Consider the following 16866-nt stretch of genomic DNA (forward strand, 5'->3'; position numbering starts at 1 on the left):
AAAGCAAAAAGGCAATTTCTCCTTTTTTTATGGGTAGAGTCTAGGTCTTTATTTCCTTAAGGGCGTGGATTAGATTTTTTTTTGTAAACAGCCTTAGCACCTACCCCATAGTAGTCACTGAAATAGTACATATAAATCCATCCGTTCTGCTTTTCAGGTTTTGACAAAGCTGATGGTTTTACAATTTTTAATTATTATTATTTTTCAGCTCTAGTTTTAGGATCTCCTTGCACAGGGACTTAATCATACTGCTTTTTAAAATAGCTTAATCAGCATTCACCCAACAGACTTGTATTTATTACAATTCTTCATGTTTACTGCCACTTGCAGCAACTCTGTCCAGTGGTCAGAATTCCTGCCAGGCTGTACAGAAGAGGCTGGAGGCACCTGCGGGTCCTGTCACCAGTGTGGCTAGAGTTAGGACTCACTGCTGCAGAGCTCCCCCACCTTTCCCCTGCACAGATGGCTCACACCTCCCTTCTCCCCCCACCCTACCTTTGCCTGAAACCAGCACTGTTAGTAAAGACAGAGCAAACTCTGGAGCATAGGGAGCTGGAAACAGGTCTTTGGCCTTTATGAAGAGTTGTTTGAAGAGGGAGTTTTTTCCCTTGCCCCTGCAACTTATTCAAACTGATAAAACTTGCAACATCACTGATTTAAAAAAAAAAAAGGTGCGATGCCATTATCAACCAACTGAGCAATAGGGATGTCAATGCCACTTTGTATTTGGTTAGCAGGAGGGACATTTGAGGGAAGTTCAAAAAATATTATCTACATACATGCATATGTACATATACAAATGTATATATTTGCAGTTCTGACAGGGGAAAAGATGATTGCAGTGTGAACGTAGGAGTGTTGCAAATTCTTATTCAGAATCTAGGGCCCAAACTACCTCTAAACCTGACTTGACACTTGAGTGTTTTCCCAACTTAAACCAGTCCTAATATAGAGGGTGAGGATCACAGGATTTACATGGAGAATAGTTGAGATAGTAACTCTGTGTCTGCAAAGGCAGGTGGCTGGGAGGAAGGAAGATTTTAAATTGAACTTAGGGCAGGCACTGTTGCAGTCTAAAACCTGGAAGCCTTATAGCGAGGGCCATGTTTCTTTCTCTGTGGGTTCTGGACCCCGGGGTGGGGGTGGGGGGGGAGAAGAGCTGCGTCAGTGGTGACAGGTGTGGCTGAATGCTGTGTCCTGTGTCCACCAAACATCATCTCCAGACTGAATTGGCAATAATCACTTAGTATACTGGGCACTCCCCATGTGCCAGGCACTTTGTATGCATCACCTCGTTTAATTCTTTTCTTTTTTTTTTAAGACTTATTTATTTGTTTTAGAGAGAGAGTGCAATTGGGGGGATGGGCAGAGGGAGACGGAGAGAGGGAAAAGCAGACTCCCTGTGGAGCACGGGGCTCCATGTGGGACTCCATCTCAACCCTGAGATCACGAACTGAGCTGAAATCAAGAGTTGGCCACTCAACTGACTGAGCCACTCAGGTGCCCCTCGTTTAATTCTTACCACAACCCTGGGTTATAGATACTATTAGTATTCCTGTTTTCCAGATGAATACTAGAATAGGCTTACAGAGGTGGAATAACTTGCCCCAAGTCATGTAGAAACTTCAGATAACAATTGGGTTCTGGGCAACTTGATGTTGAAAAAAGATTTTTGTATTTAAAAGGCTAGAATGGCAAATAAGCCTTAATTTGTGCACTGAAGTCAATTAATTGCTAATGGCCACCTCTGTTGGGAAGGTGGGGGAAAGGCCATGCTGAGGCCAGTGGGAAAGCCTGCCATGGCCAATTTGTACCACTGGGGGCAGAGGGAGGGGATGCCAAGCAGTGCAGTGTATATGTGGGCCCTTTTCAAACAATACGGCAAGGAGAGCTTTAGAATTCATGTAGATCAATCTTTTCAGTTTATTAAAGAGGAAACTCTGTCCCAGCATGGGGAAGTTTCACTCCTTTGATATCATGCCTCTGGGACAACTATGTTTAGGACTCAGGTATCACAGCTCCCAGTCCTGCGTACTTGTCTTTAGCACTCTGGGTAAATCCAAAATAGTCCTTTTAGAAAGTCTTCAGATGAGGGCAGGTGATTCTCAAGCACTCCTGCAATTTTAAAATGGCTTAAGACTAAAAGACTGTCAGCCACATTCTCTTAGCCTTATAAAGCCTCTGTCTGCCGAAGTTGGATGAATTCTTGCAGACTTCAGGATGTCAGACTGTTAACACTTTGGGAAGTAGTCACCACAGAGTTCCCTGGGGACATCAAGCAGTGTGGCTCGCTGTTTGCAGAGAATCCACTGTGGACATAGAGGGAAGGGCATGGAAGCTGCTCCCTCAAGCCGAGGCAGCTGAGAGAGAGATGTGGACCAGAGTTGAGAACAGACTCCATAGGGCTTCACCCCCTGGGGCATCAGTGGAGACATGGATGCTATTTCGTAGCCTTGGGGCCACACTTTAGTATTCAGGGAACCTCATAGCTGCATGCATGTTCCCGGCAGGCATCCCACAGAAAAGCTCCCTGTCAGGTAAATGAGACCACTTACAGGTGTGAGCACCACCTCATTTGTCGGCCTCACTCACCAGTTGCCCCCCGAACTCCAGGCTCTTGTCATTCTCCAGGCTAATACTGGGGTACCACTATGATCGCCTTTTGTAATAGCCAAGGAGCAGCCCTGATCCCATACCCCATGGAGGGAGAGGTCCCCAGTAGGTCATTAGCATGTTGGACACAGCAGGCTCTTGAGGATAGACTGCCTTGTTGAGAGCTTGCAACAAGCAGCTCCCAGTTTTTCCTCGGAATATTACATTAGGCAAGTGTGAAATGCATTGCCTGATGGTCTTTGCCTCAAGTTTTATGCTGTGAATCCACCGACTGTCCTTGAAATCTGGGGCAGAGCACTCTGCCCTCTGGGCTCTTTCTTGGTCCACTCTCCTCCCCTTTACTAGTTAAAATGACGACCTGGGCTCATCTGAGTAGCCAGTGGGATGTCACGTGACAATTCTTTCTACAGCTACACCGATCTCCGTTCTCTGTTACTGTCTACACACACTCGGGAGGCCTCTGTTACACATGGTGGCCACCAGCACTGCTCATGGCCCATCCAAACATTTCAGACCCAAGCAGATGACTTTCACCTCCTTCCTGTGCTCGCATTGACTCTGTGCAAAGTCTGGCTCAGCAGTGATACCCTGCCTGAGGGAGCAGCGGTCTCAATGTTCTCACAGGCCGTCCAGCTGCCGCTCTGCCCACGCCCCTGATTGCGAGGATGAGAAAATAGAAAGATCAAGGACACGGAGTCAGTCACTGCCTTTCCTTTCATATGTGCTGGTTGGGGCGCGCACCCTTAGAATAACGTACCGAAGTCAAGCACGCCCCGAGTACGTGGCCGTGAAGAAAGCCGCTTCTAATTCTGAAAACCACAGCAAGTCAGCAGGAGGCCTGTTCTTCGCAGAGGAGCCCCAGCTCTCCGAAGAGGACATTTGTTTCTCGAAACTGTGAAGTTGTTTTTAAAATGTGGACAGAATTATTAGTCATGTGGAACCAAAATCCCCCGATGTTTACTGCACTGGACTGAATCTAGCACAAATGCATTTGCAGGTGTAGTGACCTTCTGCTTCTAATGAAGTTGTTCTGTGGGCCAAAAAGAATTAGTTCAGTCCCTGAGGCCCTCTGGGTTCCCTGATTCATGCATGCATCGATGGGGACAGCACAACTTTGCGGGAAAGCAAATCACATGCTGGGTAGGGCCGCGTGCCCTTTCTCAAACATGTTAGTCCTTGGGTTTGCAGTTGTATTTTCAAACTTAGGGAACCACACCCTTATTCATGGAAGGCTGCAAATCATCCCATGCATTTTGAAATTGTTGGGGAATATACCAAGAATTGGAACAGGAAAGGCTTGTAGCATTTCTCCTGGTGACCTTAGCAATCTACCTCTTACACTGAAAGGTAGAAAGTGCTTTGGGTGGAACCCAGAGGCTGGAATGCAGTGTCTTCAGAAATCATCCAGCCCAAGCCTCTCATTTACAGTTAAGGAAACAGAGGCACAGAGAGGTGAAACACCATGGCCGGGTTACCCAGTGTGACAGCAGAAATGTCTGGAGTGGAGCCCCTTTTCTCTCAGTTCAAGGCAGTTCCTGCTGTCCCTTCTCTCAGTTCGCCCCTCTCCCCGCTTTAAGGAAAACACAGAATCCAGAGGAGTATTTCTCAAAATAGACTCACAACCACTAGCGTCACGGTGGATGCCTCTAACATGCAGATTTCTGGGATTCACCCAGACCTGCTAAATAAAATTGAGGCCCAGGTATTTGCATTTTTTTCACAAGCTCTTCAGTCATTCTTATGCACATGAGGCTTGAGAACCATTAGAGCCTATAAATAGGCAGGTGGTATGTGGCGGGGAGTGACCACTCACCTTTGGCATCACTGAATTTATCTTGAGAAGACAATCATTCACTGTTCCTTGCTGCTTTCAGTGCCAGTCATGTAGTGAGTTGAATGGAGCTAATGATGGTTCAAAGAGTAATTACACCGGCCTCCCTGTTTTTCTAACGCCTGCTCTGCGCATAACTGTAACGATTAATATTAGTTCTTTTTGCCCACCTGACAATATTTATCTGCAGTATTTTGCTCTGCTATACTTACTGAAAGGGAAATGAATGCTTTGCCAGTATCCTTAAATATACAAGCCCACTCCAGACTCTGTTGATACACAGTACCTGGCCTCAAAATGTCTCGTGATGAGGCCACAAATAGTTCAGTCAGAGCCCCAATTACCTTTCCACGCAGGTGATTATTACTTCTGCCATTTAAGTGAAATTTCAGTACATTGCTTATGGCAATAAATTGAGGGCCATATTTATGCTCCCTCCTTGCTTCTATTCATAGCATAGATTTAAAATTCCATTTCTTTTGGGATATAGCTCAGAACTGTCCTTCCGTATGAATTTGTCTGATGATAAATAAATATAATACCATAATCTCATTTTTCCCCCCTCAGCTTCTAACAGACTTGAACAAAAGTAAACAAAACCCCAAACACTCAATTTACCCTGCATATGGGAGAGTACCATATTTCATGGCAGACTAGTAACTGAGCAGTTCTTTAAAAATACTGAGCTGTGCTGTAGAAACGTGACATCAGGGCACTTTGGAAGTCTCATTGTGGAGTTTAACGGGTTTTGTGGTATGTTTTGCAGCATGCTCTTTCTGACAAGGCATGTGTGAAAGCCTTTGACCCAAAGACAACTTGCTTACAGGAATGCCTTATCACCACTTTCCAGGAAGCCTACTTTGTTTCAGAAAGTTTTGAAGAAGCCAAAGAAAAGATGAGGTAGACTTGTTTTTCTTCCATCTCCAGAAAAAATTTTTTATTTTTTCTGGCTGTTCCTTCCGTCTCTCTGTATTTCCTCTACCAATGAGAGTTGATCGCATATCCTTCTATCTCCGTTTCTTTTGCAGGGACTTTGCAAAATCAATTACGCGTCCTTTCTCTGTGTACTTCAATCCCTACACACAGAGTATTGAAATTCTGAAAGACACCCGAAGTATTGAAAACGTGGTGCAGGACCTTCGCAGTGATTTGAACACAGTGTGTGATGCCTTGAACAAAATGAACCAGTATCTGGGGATTTGATGCCTGGGACCAGGGTCATTGCCAACATGATCTTTTTGGGGCTTCGTAGTAATTCAGTCAATGTCATATAACACTGATAACTTTCTGTGTCATGGCTTGGCTAGTAAGCATGCAACTCTGTATATCTCTGTCTACATGTAATCTGCTGTGTTAATGTGTGAAACACCATAAGGAACCCAATGACAGATAACCGCTCATTGTTTGAAATATTGTAACCTGTTTAAACGTCTTCAATAGATTTGACATTCCTACTTGGTGTCCTTAATCAAACTGCAGCTCTTTAAAATTTGTAACAAATAGCCCTCTTATGATTCTAGCTTATTACTTTTTCCTTCTCAGATCTGAGCATTTCCTCTGTGTTCATTAGATAAAATGAAAATAGCAGTGAAACTGTTTTTATAGTCTCAGTGTTTCCACAGCATTATTTGAGATAAACCCAGAATTGTGTGAAACTCCCTTCACGTTAACAAAGGATTCAGTATTCTGTTCCAAAAAGGAAAACTAGTGAACACACTAGTTGGAATGGGTTTTAGATTGAGTATTTATACAATGTAAGAGAAGAGAATATCTTACAAATGGAACAGATAGGTGGCATTGACTGTGTAGAAACTGAGGGGTGGCATGCTTTCCAAAGAATTTTGGAAGAAAATACTTCCAGAGGGGGGACATTAGGAAAGACTAAACGGTAGGCAAAAAAATCTTGGGACTATGAATTTTATGCTGGAATAAAGTGAATTATCACGCTCGGGTGTTTAGCCCATTTCTCTTAGAGAACAATAATAACGTAGAGCTTTGATTTCAGAGATGTGGAAATTGAGTCTCGGAGAGGTTAGGTGATAGGCACAGTCAGTGTGCACTAACATGTATAGCCCGTTGCATCCCACTTTCAGATCACTAAGGAGTTCAGCGTGGTGGATTTGTGTGTAGTCAGAGATGGGAAACTAATACTTATCAAAACTAATGTTTATCACTAAGTAGGATTTGGTTTGTGATCAAGGGCTGCCGAAGCTACAGCCCCAATCCAAGCCAGATCTCTGAGGGTGTGTCCACTTTGCCCAAAGTTTGGGCAAATTTGGGCAAACAGTAGTGATACACCACAAATCTCTGGTCATCTTTGCCGTAAGAGGTATCATCAGGTGATTAAGTGAACAAATAAAAAACTGCTGAAGGAGTGAATAAATTTCTTCTTCTGATTCTCTCAACAAACACAACCACTGTTCCTCTCACTCTCTGTTCGTCATACGGAATGCTGGGTGGAGGGGCTGGGAAAAAGTAGAGAAGAAAAAGATGACCAAATGATTTTTAAGTTAACAGTTCTAAAATAATTACACAATTTCTAAGATGTTCGTTTAATCACAAATTGCATATAATTTCACACTAATTGATACTCACATGGGCCCATTATGAGTCAGAAATTTTTGGACTAGATATATGCAGGAAGAACATGAAAAGAGTGAAAATATGCAGTAGAGAGAGGTAAAATGAAAATAAATCAGAGGTTTGAATGGTGCTTCCTTAACTAATGAGGATCTTTCATTTCTGAAGGATTCTCAGAACAACTGAGTTTTGGAAAGGGATTTGGTAGACAGAATGTGAGAGTCATGCAACTTAAATGCTATTTTAGATGAAAGAGATAGTGCCTTGAAAAATTCTTGGTGGTAGAGAAGTGATGAGTTAGCTGAACCAAAAGGATCTAGAATGATCCAGCAGTTGTATATTTCAATAATTTTATAGATCCCCAAATAGTTTCTTATATCTTGTTTTGCTCGATCTAGATGACCCTGAGTAATTATTTACTTTTAAATACTAATCTAGAACAATAACCCAGAACAGTAAATCCAGAAATTTCCAGAACTAGTTCCTGAATTTTCTCAAAGAAGAAAATTGGCTAAGCAATGTCTGCCTTCTGTGTTGTTTTTGTAATTTGGTGTTGCTATACCCGCCCTTAAAGAAAACCCCTAAGGAGCCATCGGGTTTTTCCCTTCTAGCCCCATGAAAGGGGAGGTTTTCAGTTAAGTGGACTGAAAGAAGAATTATATTTAATTGTGAACAAATTCCCTCAACAAAAATAACATTTGAGCTATCTTCTGATTTGGCTTACAGGGGCATCTTCAGGTTTTTTTTTTTTTTTTTTAATATGTGCAAAATCTATGTTGTTTCAAAAATAGAAGAGTTGCAAAGTAAACAGGCTTTCCCACAGAGTTTATATAGGTATCATACACCGTAGAGGAATTACTTGATTCTTTTTAGATTTGATCTCCATTTGGAATAGCAGTAACGATGGTTTTCACCATGTGAAACAATGGAATCATGGTTTTCATTTGTTGTGAGCATTTAACACGGAAATGCCATTACAACTAATGGTGGGAAAAAAATCCTATAAAATTTAATAGCCATCATAGGAAAAGTGTTGGCAGAAAAAGTCCCCAAATGGAAATAGTACAAGATAATCACAGCTAGCTTCTCATCATATTTGATACCTGTTTTGTGTAACCATTTGTCTCCATTATGACTCATGACTTAAAGCTAAATTAAATAGAATCAAGGACAATTATACATTTGAAGACACTTGCTCACTGTTGTCTCATTGTGAATTGCTACTTTATTTTGACTTTGCTGCTGACTTCTATAACCAGCTAATCAGAAATCAACAAGAGATTCCTAGTAAGACCAGGTTTTTATGCATCACAAATTAGCAAAAGACAGCCAGAATCTGATTAGTCCAGTTTTTTTTTTTTTTTTAAGCATTTTTATCTGTTATGAATTAGGGTCAGGCATCCAATATATTCTTGGATGATCAGTTTATTTTGTATAATGAGAGCTCAATGGATTATTCATAAATTCCATCTTTTTTTTTTTAGACTTTATTTATTTAAGAGTGAGAAAGAGAGAGAAAAAGAGAGAGAGAGAGAGCATGGGCAGGGGGAGGGGCAGACTCTGCTGAGCAGGGAGCCTGAAGTGGGACTCGATCCCAGGACCCTGGGATCATGACCTGAGCTGAAGGCAGACACTTAACCAACTAAGCCACCCAGGCGCCCCATAAATTACATGTTTTAAAGTAGGGAACTTTGACCCAAGGTTGTTAATTTTTTTTTTTTTTTACATTGGTGGGAAGGGTTGTGGAACTTGGGTTTCTGGCTTAGTCTCATTTAATTACTGTGTAATTTAGAAATGATGCTTTATGGGGATGATATATCTGTGTTTGTCTTGCTTGTACATAGTAAATGGGCCTGTGCCTAATGAATGTAAAGTATTGCGACATTTACCAACATGAAAAGTCTAAAATGAAAAAACAGTGTGCTTTAACGTGGAAGCAAATAGAAATACAACGTTTCATTTTCAAATGGAGTCATGGCTCACAACATCTCATTTTCTTCATTCGAGAAAGAAAACATTAACACACGATGTAGTTGTCCTCCAATTCATTTGATCTAATTTTCAACTTCTAAAGAATCAAGCACTGATGCTTACTCTCATGAACCTTGTCTTACTTATAATGAAAAAGAAAACAGCCCGGAGTTCTCTAGTGTGTCTGAGTTTTTTGGGTTTTTTTTTTCTTTTTTTTCTTCTTCTTCAATTTCCAAAGGCATTCTCTTATTTTGGGAAATGATTCTTATGCAGATTGCCATATTCTGGGAAGAGGCAAGAGAATTAATAGTGAGATACTGCTTCTTCTAATATTAGATTTGCATGTGTTCAAAAGAAACCAGTTCTGGAACATGAAATGGTGATTCTTTATAATATGACTTGGGGTCTCAAAACATTTATTCAGGGGCTTAGACCATATCAGGGACTGTATGAGACACTTTTCTAGACACTGAGGATATAGAGCTAAATAAGGCCAAGAAGCTATGCCCACTTTGAACTTACATTCTGGTGGACAGATACAGGCAAAAAAAAAAAAAAAAAAAAAGGCAAAAAAACCCCACAACAGATTATTTGAGACCACGGCAAATTTTATGAAGAAAATAATTGGAGGGATAAGGAGCAATGGGCTGGGGGAAGGAGTAAGGTGGCCAGGGAAAGCTTTTCTGAGCAGATGGCATTTGGCTAAGAACCATGGGATGAGAAGAAGCCAGGCATGAAGAGACCCATGGAAAGACTGTTTCTGGAAGAGGGGACAGTAAGATCAAAGCCAGTGGAAGGCTTCAAGAGGGCAGCCTGGGAGGCAAGGATGAGATAATACAGGGTTCTAGAGGGGGGTCAGGTATATTTATTTATTTTAGAGAGAGAAAGAGAACAAGTGGGAGGGGCAGAGGCAGAGGGAGAGGGAGAGAGTCCTAAGCAGACTCCCCGCTGAGTGCAGAGCCCAACACGGAGCCCAACACGGAGCTTGATCTCATGACCCTGAGGTCACGACCTGAAGCAGACACCAGGAGTGGGCTGCTTAACAGACTGCCACCCAGGTACCCCGAGGGGGTCAGGTATGTTCTACATGGGGTGGAAAGTCACTGGAGAGCCCTAGCAAGACAATGACAAGATCTGATTTACATTTTTAAGAGGTTACCCAGGCTGCGGCATGGAAATGAATTGAGGGGGGGATGCCTGGGTGGCTCAGTCGTTAAACGGCTGCCTTCGGCTCAGGTCATGGTCCCAGGGCCCTGGGATCGAGTCCCACATCAGGCTCCCTACTTAGCGGGGAGTCTGCTTCTCCCTCTCCCATTCCCCCTGCTTGTGCACTCTCTTTCTCTCTCTGACAAATAAATAATAAAAAGAAAGAAAGAAAAAGAAATGAATTGAAGGGGGATGGGAGGGTGGGGTCAAACCAATTAGGAGGCCATTGCAATACAGTGTCTTGCTGGATCATGGTGGACATTATTAAAACTAGTTGTAATTAAGTAAGTTACTAAGTTGAGTGGGTGAATTAGAACTGTCAGATGAAAAACGAGGAACTGGAATAACTGGTACCTGGGTTATCATCTGACCAGAGAAGCAGGTATCCAATGATATCCTGTGTCTTTTGCAAATACTTAAAGCCTCCTTTGACAAAGCAACATCATGTTAAAATTTCTCTGGCCAGCTTTTAAGGATAAAAAGCCAGCGATTTTTTTTTTTCCTTGTGACTCACAAATATTAGCTGCATAGGCAAAAATGAAGTAGAAAATGAGGCATTATTGGTGACCATTGGTGGTGCTGACGTTTAGGGTAATTCAGGACAAAAAAGCTCCCACACCTCCAGGCACGCTGAATAGTTGTGTTCACCGTGCCATCCAGCCATTTCTGTGGGAATGGACCCTGTAAGCGTAAGTGAATCAGTTGTCTATTTCCATTCTTCTTGCTGCCTCCCATCTCCCCAGATGCATATTTCAGATACCCCAGAAAGGTTCACTTACTGTGATTTCTTCCTCTCCCCAAGAAGATGGGTCTGGTGCAGCAGCTGGGTGTGTAGTTCTTTCTCGGGGAAGATCACAGTGAGCCGGATGTTCAACCCGAGGGCATCTGTGGTTATGGTGACTGCAGACAGCATTCTCATAATCCAGTCTGGGTACAGTTGTTATAATTGAACAACGAAAACATCTGACAGATGTGGGTAGGGTGATTTGAAAGCTCGTGGCACAAAGAAATCAAGTTCATTTTCTGTCAAAATAAAATCTTTAAAAAAGATGCAAACCTAGCCCCCATTTTTAGGTTGAGAAAGATACTATTCATTATAGGAAGGTGATGGGAATTTCCTGGTGCCTCCTTCACTCCTTCCAGATCCCTTGCAGTCTCTTTACTTTTTAGCTTGTTAATTTTCATGGAACTAGCAAGATGCTGATTCAGTAGGTCTATTATTCCCAAAGGGTTGAAAACCACTGAACACATCTAATGTACAGCTTGCCCAATTTTAGTGAACAGCTAACTTCACAGGCATTAATGAGGCCAATTATTGGCAAGTGAATTTGAAGTGAAGAACACATTAGGTTTGCCACTATAGCAGTTATTTGTTATTGGGATTGATTAAGGCAAACTTCCTTTTGATCATTACAGCTGATTGATCATGGCACATGGCATTATGAAAGAATGAGGTCCCCAAATCAGATAGGTACTTGGAAGAAAAATCTCTACCTTGCAAGGGCAGAACATGCTCCCCTATCCATTTCAATGTGAAAGCCTAGCCATTAAATTGGAATGGATCCTAATTAGCCTCCTCACAAATCTCTAAAACTTTTTGGTCTTTCCTGTTAAGCAGAATTTAAAAGAAGCCGAAATTCCTCCCTTTCCCACGTACAGTCAATATCAAAGAAAATAACTTGCAGGGTAATACTTACTGCTGAAAACCAGTGCAGACATAGAAATCCTGATTTGAAGTGGCATTGGAAAGTATAATTTGATTCACCCAGCCAAATGATTACTGCAAGTATAGGTCATCAGCACAGCCCACTCCAGCACGTTTGATTGGTGATCAGCTGACCCCAGGGATGGGCCATGCCCCGAGATGGGCCAGTTAAAGTCAAACCCTGGCCTTTTCTGGAACCATTGGGAAAGAGGTGTGCTGCTTGCTTTCTTCTGTGACTGGAAGGTGGTAGTTTGTGAGTCTGGAATTTCTAGGAGCCACCATGCCGGGAATGTAGCACCAAGAACAAGAGATAGAGACGATGTCTTAATGGCATTGTCAAGCTCATGGATTTAGCTGCACCTGAAGCTAGATGTATCTTTGGACGTTCCAGGTCTGTGAGCTAATAAATGGCCTCTCCTCCCTTGCTCTCATTTTTCTGCTGCCGCCTCTGGCTCCAAAAAAACACTAAGGCCCAGGATAAAAGCACAAAAGGAGAGGCAGGAGATTTTAGACTTGCTTTTTTTCACAGTTTTCCTCTTGGTTTTGGAAATCACAACTTCCTGAAGAAGAATTATTTATATCCTTCTGGTTTAGTGTGTACCATAGAAGTCTGGGATGTCTGACCTGTTTATCCTCCTCTAACGCTGAGAACGGTATGACTTCTTCCAGTAAGATGTGGCCGGCAAAATTGCTCAAGGGAAGTGTTTAATTGGGTTCTAGGTGACTATTTGAGATTCAGTCTGTAGGCCACTGATTTGTTCCATGGAAAAAGAATATCAAGGCTAATTAAACTTAAGATACTTGGATAAGACTTTTTTTGTACCAGTTTTTTTTTTTTTTTTGTCGTTGTTGTTTTTGTTTTTATTGTAACTGTTAGGAGGATCTGGTTTGCAGTAGAATTGAGCCGCTCTAAATAAAATTCTCAGAGTATAGTAAGAGAACATGGGCTCTGGAATCAGGTAAATGGAAGTACACAGTCTGATTTTTCTGCCTATTCACTGGGTGACCTCTACGGACATACTGACACTTTCTGAGCTTCAGCTTTGTTTTCTGTAAATCGGAATGAGAATATGTTGTTTACAGAATTATCATGAAAATTAATTTTGTATATATGTCTAACCCTAAAAATTACTTCACAAAGGTTAATTTCCTTTCCTTCTTGTTTTAAAATCTATCAGCACTTAAACATCTCCAGCTTTTCCCACACTTTTAGATGATGAAATCATTGTACCTTAATGGCCCAAAGAAGTACTATACCAGTGTTTCAGGTCATTGCTTTCATTTTATTATTATTATTATTATTATTGTTATTAAAGGTTTTATTTATTTATTTGACAGAGAGAGACACAGCGAGAGAGGGAACACAAGCAGGGGGAGTGGGAGAGGGAGAAGCAGGCCTCCAGCTGAGCAGGGAGCCCGATGCGGGGCTCGATCCCAGGACCCTGGGATCATGACTTGAGCCGAAGGCAGAAGTGTAACGACTGAGACACTCAGGTGCCCCAGGTCATTGTTTTTATTTCTGTGACTTTTCATACTTTCATTTGACCAGATTTTAATAGAACTGACTGAATCTCATTCAGACGTGAATCTTAGGCTTGTGATCATTTGCATGATGGCCTTAAATCACTACCCGGAAATTCAAAAGCAATGAATACTCACCGATTCAGTGACCTCAGAGATGTTTTGCATTTCTCTCTGGACATCAAAATTTATATCTATGAAATGGGGATAAAAAGATAAAAACCCGTTTAAATTAATGAGACAATATAAAAGGTTGGAACTTTGTGGAAGAAACACACTGAGCAGATCGAGCTATTATTCATAGTTCATTGAGTCGTGGCAAGTTGGCTCTGGGTCAGCCTACAACTCTATCTCAGAAAAACTGAACCAGAGGGCAGAATGGTTGGTGGGCGCATGTTCTAGTCACCAGTCCATCTACTAAAAGGCAGGCCCAACCAACCTCTTCTCTGTCAGAGGTACCGCATTCCCAAGGCTTCATTTCAGAGAGCAATTGCTTAGGGCTGTCTCTAATGAACATGAAGTCCTGGTCAGAGGGAACAAATTAAGTTCAGAATATAAATGCATTTTATTTGTAAAGCAGGAAAGGGAGGTGCTAAGTGAAAAGAGGAAATTGGAATATTATGTATTGGAAGAGCAATTCCCTTCATCCTTGTAGCTAATGGACTGAACAAAAAGTGAACAATTTGTTTCGTGTGATGATTCGCTAACGCGAACCGACAAGGTTTCCATTTCGGAGTCCCATTCCACATTCAGCTGCTTGTTCTGTCCTGCAGTAGCACAATTATCTGTCTATCTATTGCATTGCATAAACAGGATGGCTGAGATGTGTGTGAGGACTAGCCGTAACTGCTTAAATCCTCCCTGTTAAAGGAAGGAGCGAGGGAGAGGCAATATGGAGTGTCTCCTACTTGCCTTAAAATAACCATCTGTTTCCTCTGTGATGTCCTCTTCCCTGGAGAATTCACTTTCAGAAAAATATTCGAATATGGAAAAGGGCACAGTAGCTGGATTCAATTTTACTTTGAGCTTGATTCGGGCATCCTTTTCATCTTGGCTTTAAATTAAACAACTTTGAATATAGTGCTCTTTCTAACCAGCAGCATAGACAGAGCCAATCTCCTTGTGGTCACCTTTATGTGAGGACCGAGGTTAGGTGTGACAAAACCTGATATGTGGGGAGAAGGGATATGTGACATGCAAACTGAAATGGAGCCTCCTTTCAGGAAGCCTTGTAATAAAAAACTGACCAACTGTTATCTTTATCTTCCATTCCTGAACATTTACTTTATTGACCTTTATTTTTGTATTATTTGAATCATTTGGGTTAGCTTGGCAAGCGGTCGGGAGCTTTCTTACAAATGGCTCATGGGACCCAAGAGCAGGGATGCAGTAGGCCTCCAAAAAGAGCTGGTAACCGGAAAGACTCGGGATTTGCTCTCTGTTTTCACTGTTGCCTTCTCTGCACATCTGTTTCATTCTACTTTCCAGGACTCCCTTTTTTTAATTTTTAAAATCTGCAGATGGGATTTTTCTACTGACCCATCTGCATGGTGGAATAGGGGGACTTTAGAACTCCTGAGTTTTACATGTTATATTTTAGCTAAAGACAGACTCACTGCCTCTGAATTCAGATTTCAAATTCTTGGGAAAGAGAATCTGATTGCTCCAGTGTGGGTCAGCTTCCATTCCTGGTCTAATTGACTGTGGACAGAATGGAAGGGTAAGACAGTTTAAATATGACTGCAGAGACCCTTTCCTATGGGCAGGGAGTCAGTTCTGGGAGAAGATGGGATGGACAGAAACCCAAACAGGTTTTTATCCTCCAGACTACAACTATTGCCCCATTAAAAAATCATTGTGCCTAATGGAGCTTGTCCTTAGATCCTAAATGATCAGGCTTGGGGTGGGCCTTTACCCCCTATGTCTCATGTTAATCACTCCCTTTTGCATGTGCTGACTTCTCATCCAATGTCCTAGTTTTTGGAGTGGATGGAGTGAGCTTATACTAGTGGTAAACACCACCATTGGCCAGTCCATTCTCCCCCTCGCTACTCTCTCCCCACTTTTGTACTTGACATCATCTAACACGCAGGCTGGAAAGAGCCCTTGGTGGGCTCTTAAGGTGGTGAGCAGAAAGGAGAGACGATAAAAACAGAAACAGTGGAGGAGCATCAAGAAAAGTAGGAAGATCAAGAATGTGTGGTCCTAGAAGCCAAAGGAGAAGAACTTTAAGGGTTAAGGGGCTATGGACTCCAGAGAATGGAGTCTTTGGCCCGTAGAGGTGTGAATGGAGTACCTGTGTCCTGGACGTAATCATGAGCATAGCCAGTCAAGTTCCATGCTTATGGACTATATGTTCCTACTCAGATTCCTACCTTATTCTAAGAGTGGCATTTTCCTTTCTTTGGAAAATGAGGTATAAATACCTCTGTGGTATATATACACAGTGGAATATTATTCAGCATTGAAAAAGAAGGAAGTCCTGCCATATACAACAGCAACATTGAACCTGGGAAACATTCCGTTAAGTGAAATAAGCCAACCACAGAAGGATACATTCTGTATGATTCCACTTATAGGAAGTATCTAAAATAGTCACACCCATAGAAGCAGAGAGTAGACCGGTGGTTTCCAGGTTTGGGGAGGAGGGAGAAATAGGGAGTTGTTCAATGGGTAGAAAGTTCCAGTTTGCGAGATATGTAAGTTTCAATGATTTGCTGTATGACACTGTGCTTATACTTAACAACACTGTGTTATGCACTTAAAAGTTTGAGTGAGAACATAGATCTTATGTTACGGGTTCTTACCAGAACCTCCCCCCACCCCCAAAAAACCCAATCCCCAAACCCAAACCCAAACCAAAATAAAAACAAAGGGGCACAAGGGGATGGATATGTCTAGTACCTCGACTGTGGTGATGGTTTCACCATATGTCCAAACTCATCAAATTATAGACATTAAATACATGCAGTTTTTTGTATATCAAGTATCCCTCAATAAAGCTGTTAAAATATACATAAATAAATAAACTGGAAAAAGAAGATTGGATTATATAACTTCCAAACTACTTCTACTTTCAAAATTCATTTAACATATCTATAACAATATCTATAGGCCAGATTTTCCCCAGACTCCATAAAACCTATCTATTCCTCTGTCATATGGTTGTTGAAGGTTTTCAGAACTGATTAATCTGCCAGAAAGTGTATTAACATTCTCGACTATTTCTCAGGGTCCACCCAGCATAAAACACCAGCCTTTCCTTCTATACCTCAATCACTAATTGCAACTTCCTCTAACCACTTTTAGGAAACCTTCTCAGAGGCCAGTCTGAGCAACATGGGCAGATGCATTTTCTTGCACCTCAGATTTTTTTTGAGTTTTGCTTTCTTTTCTCCCTACGTCCACAAGCACCAATCTCACATGAATAGTGTGAGAT

The 16866-nt window shown here is 41.8% G+C and overlaps 1 protein-coding gene across 1 annotated transcript in view; it reads left to right on the top strand.

Moving 5' to 3' along the window:
- TPH2 (tryptophan hydroxylase 2) overlaps positions 1–6418 on the top strand; it is an 87237-nt gene extending 80819 nt beyond the window's left edge. The window contains exons 10-11 of the mRNA XM_006744516.3: positions 5211–5344; positions 5473–6418. Of these exons, the coding sequence (XP_006744579.1) occupies positions 5211–5344; positions 5473–5647 (309 nt within the window). The 3' untranslated portion in view covers positions 5648–6418. The remainder of the gene's footprint in view (positions 1–5210; positions 5345–5472) is intronic.
- Positions 6419–16866: the final 10448 nt, after the last annotated feature.

Source organism: Leptonychotes weddellii, chromosome 5 (genome assembly GCF_054177405.1).
Source record: "Leptonychotes weddellii isolate Sample4059 chromosome 5, ASM5417740v2, whole genome shotgun sequence".
NCBI classification, from domain to species: domain Eukaryota; kingdom Metazoa; phylum Chordata; class Mammalia; order Carnivora; family Phocidae; genus Leptonychotes; species Leptonychotes weddellii.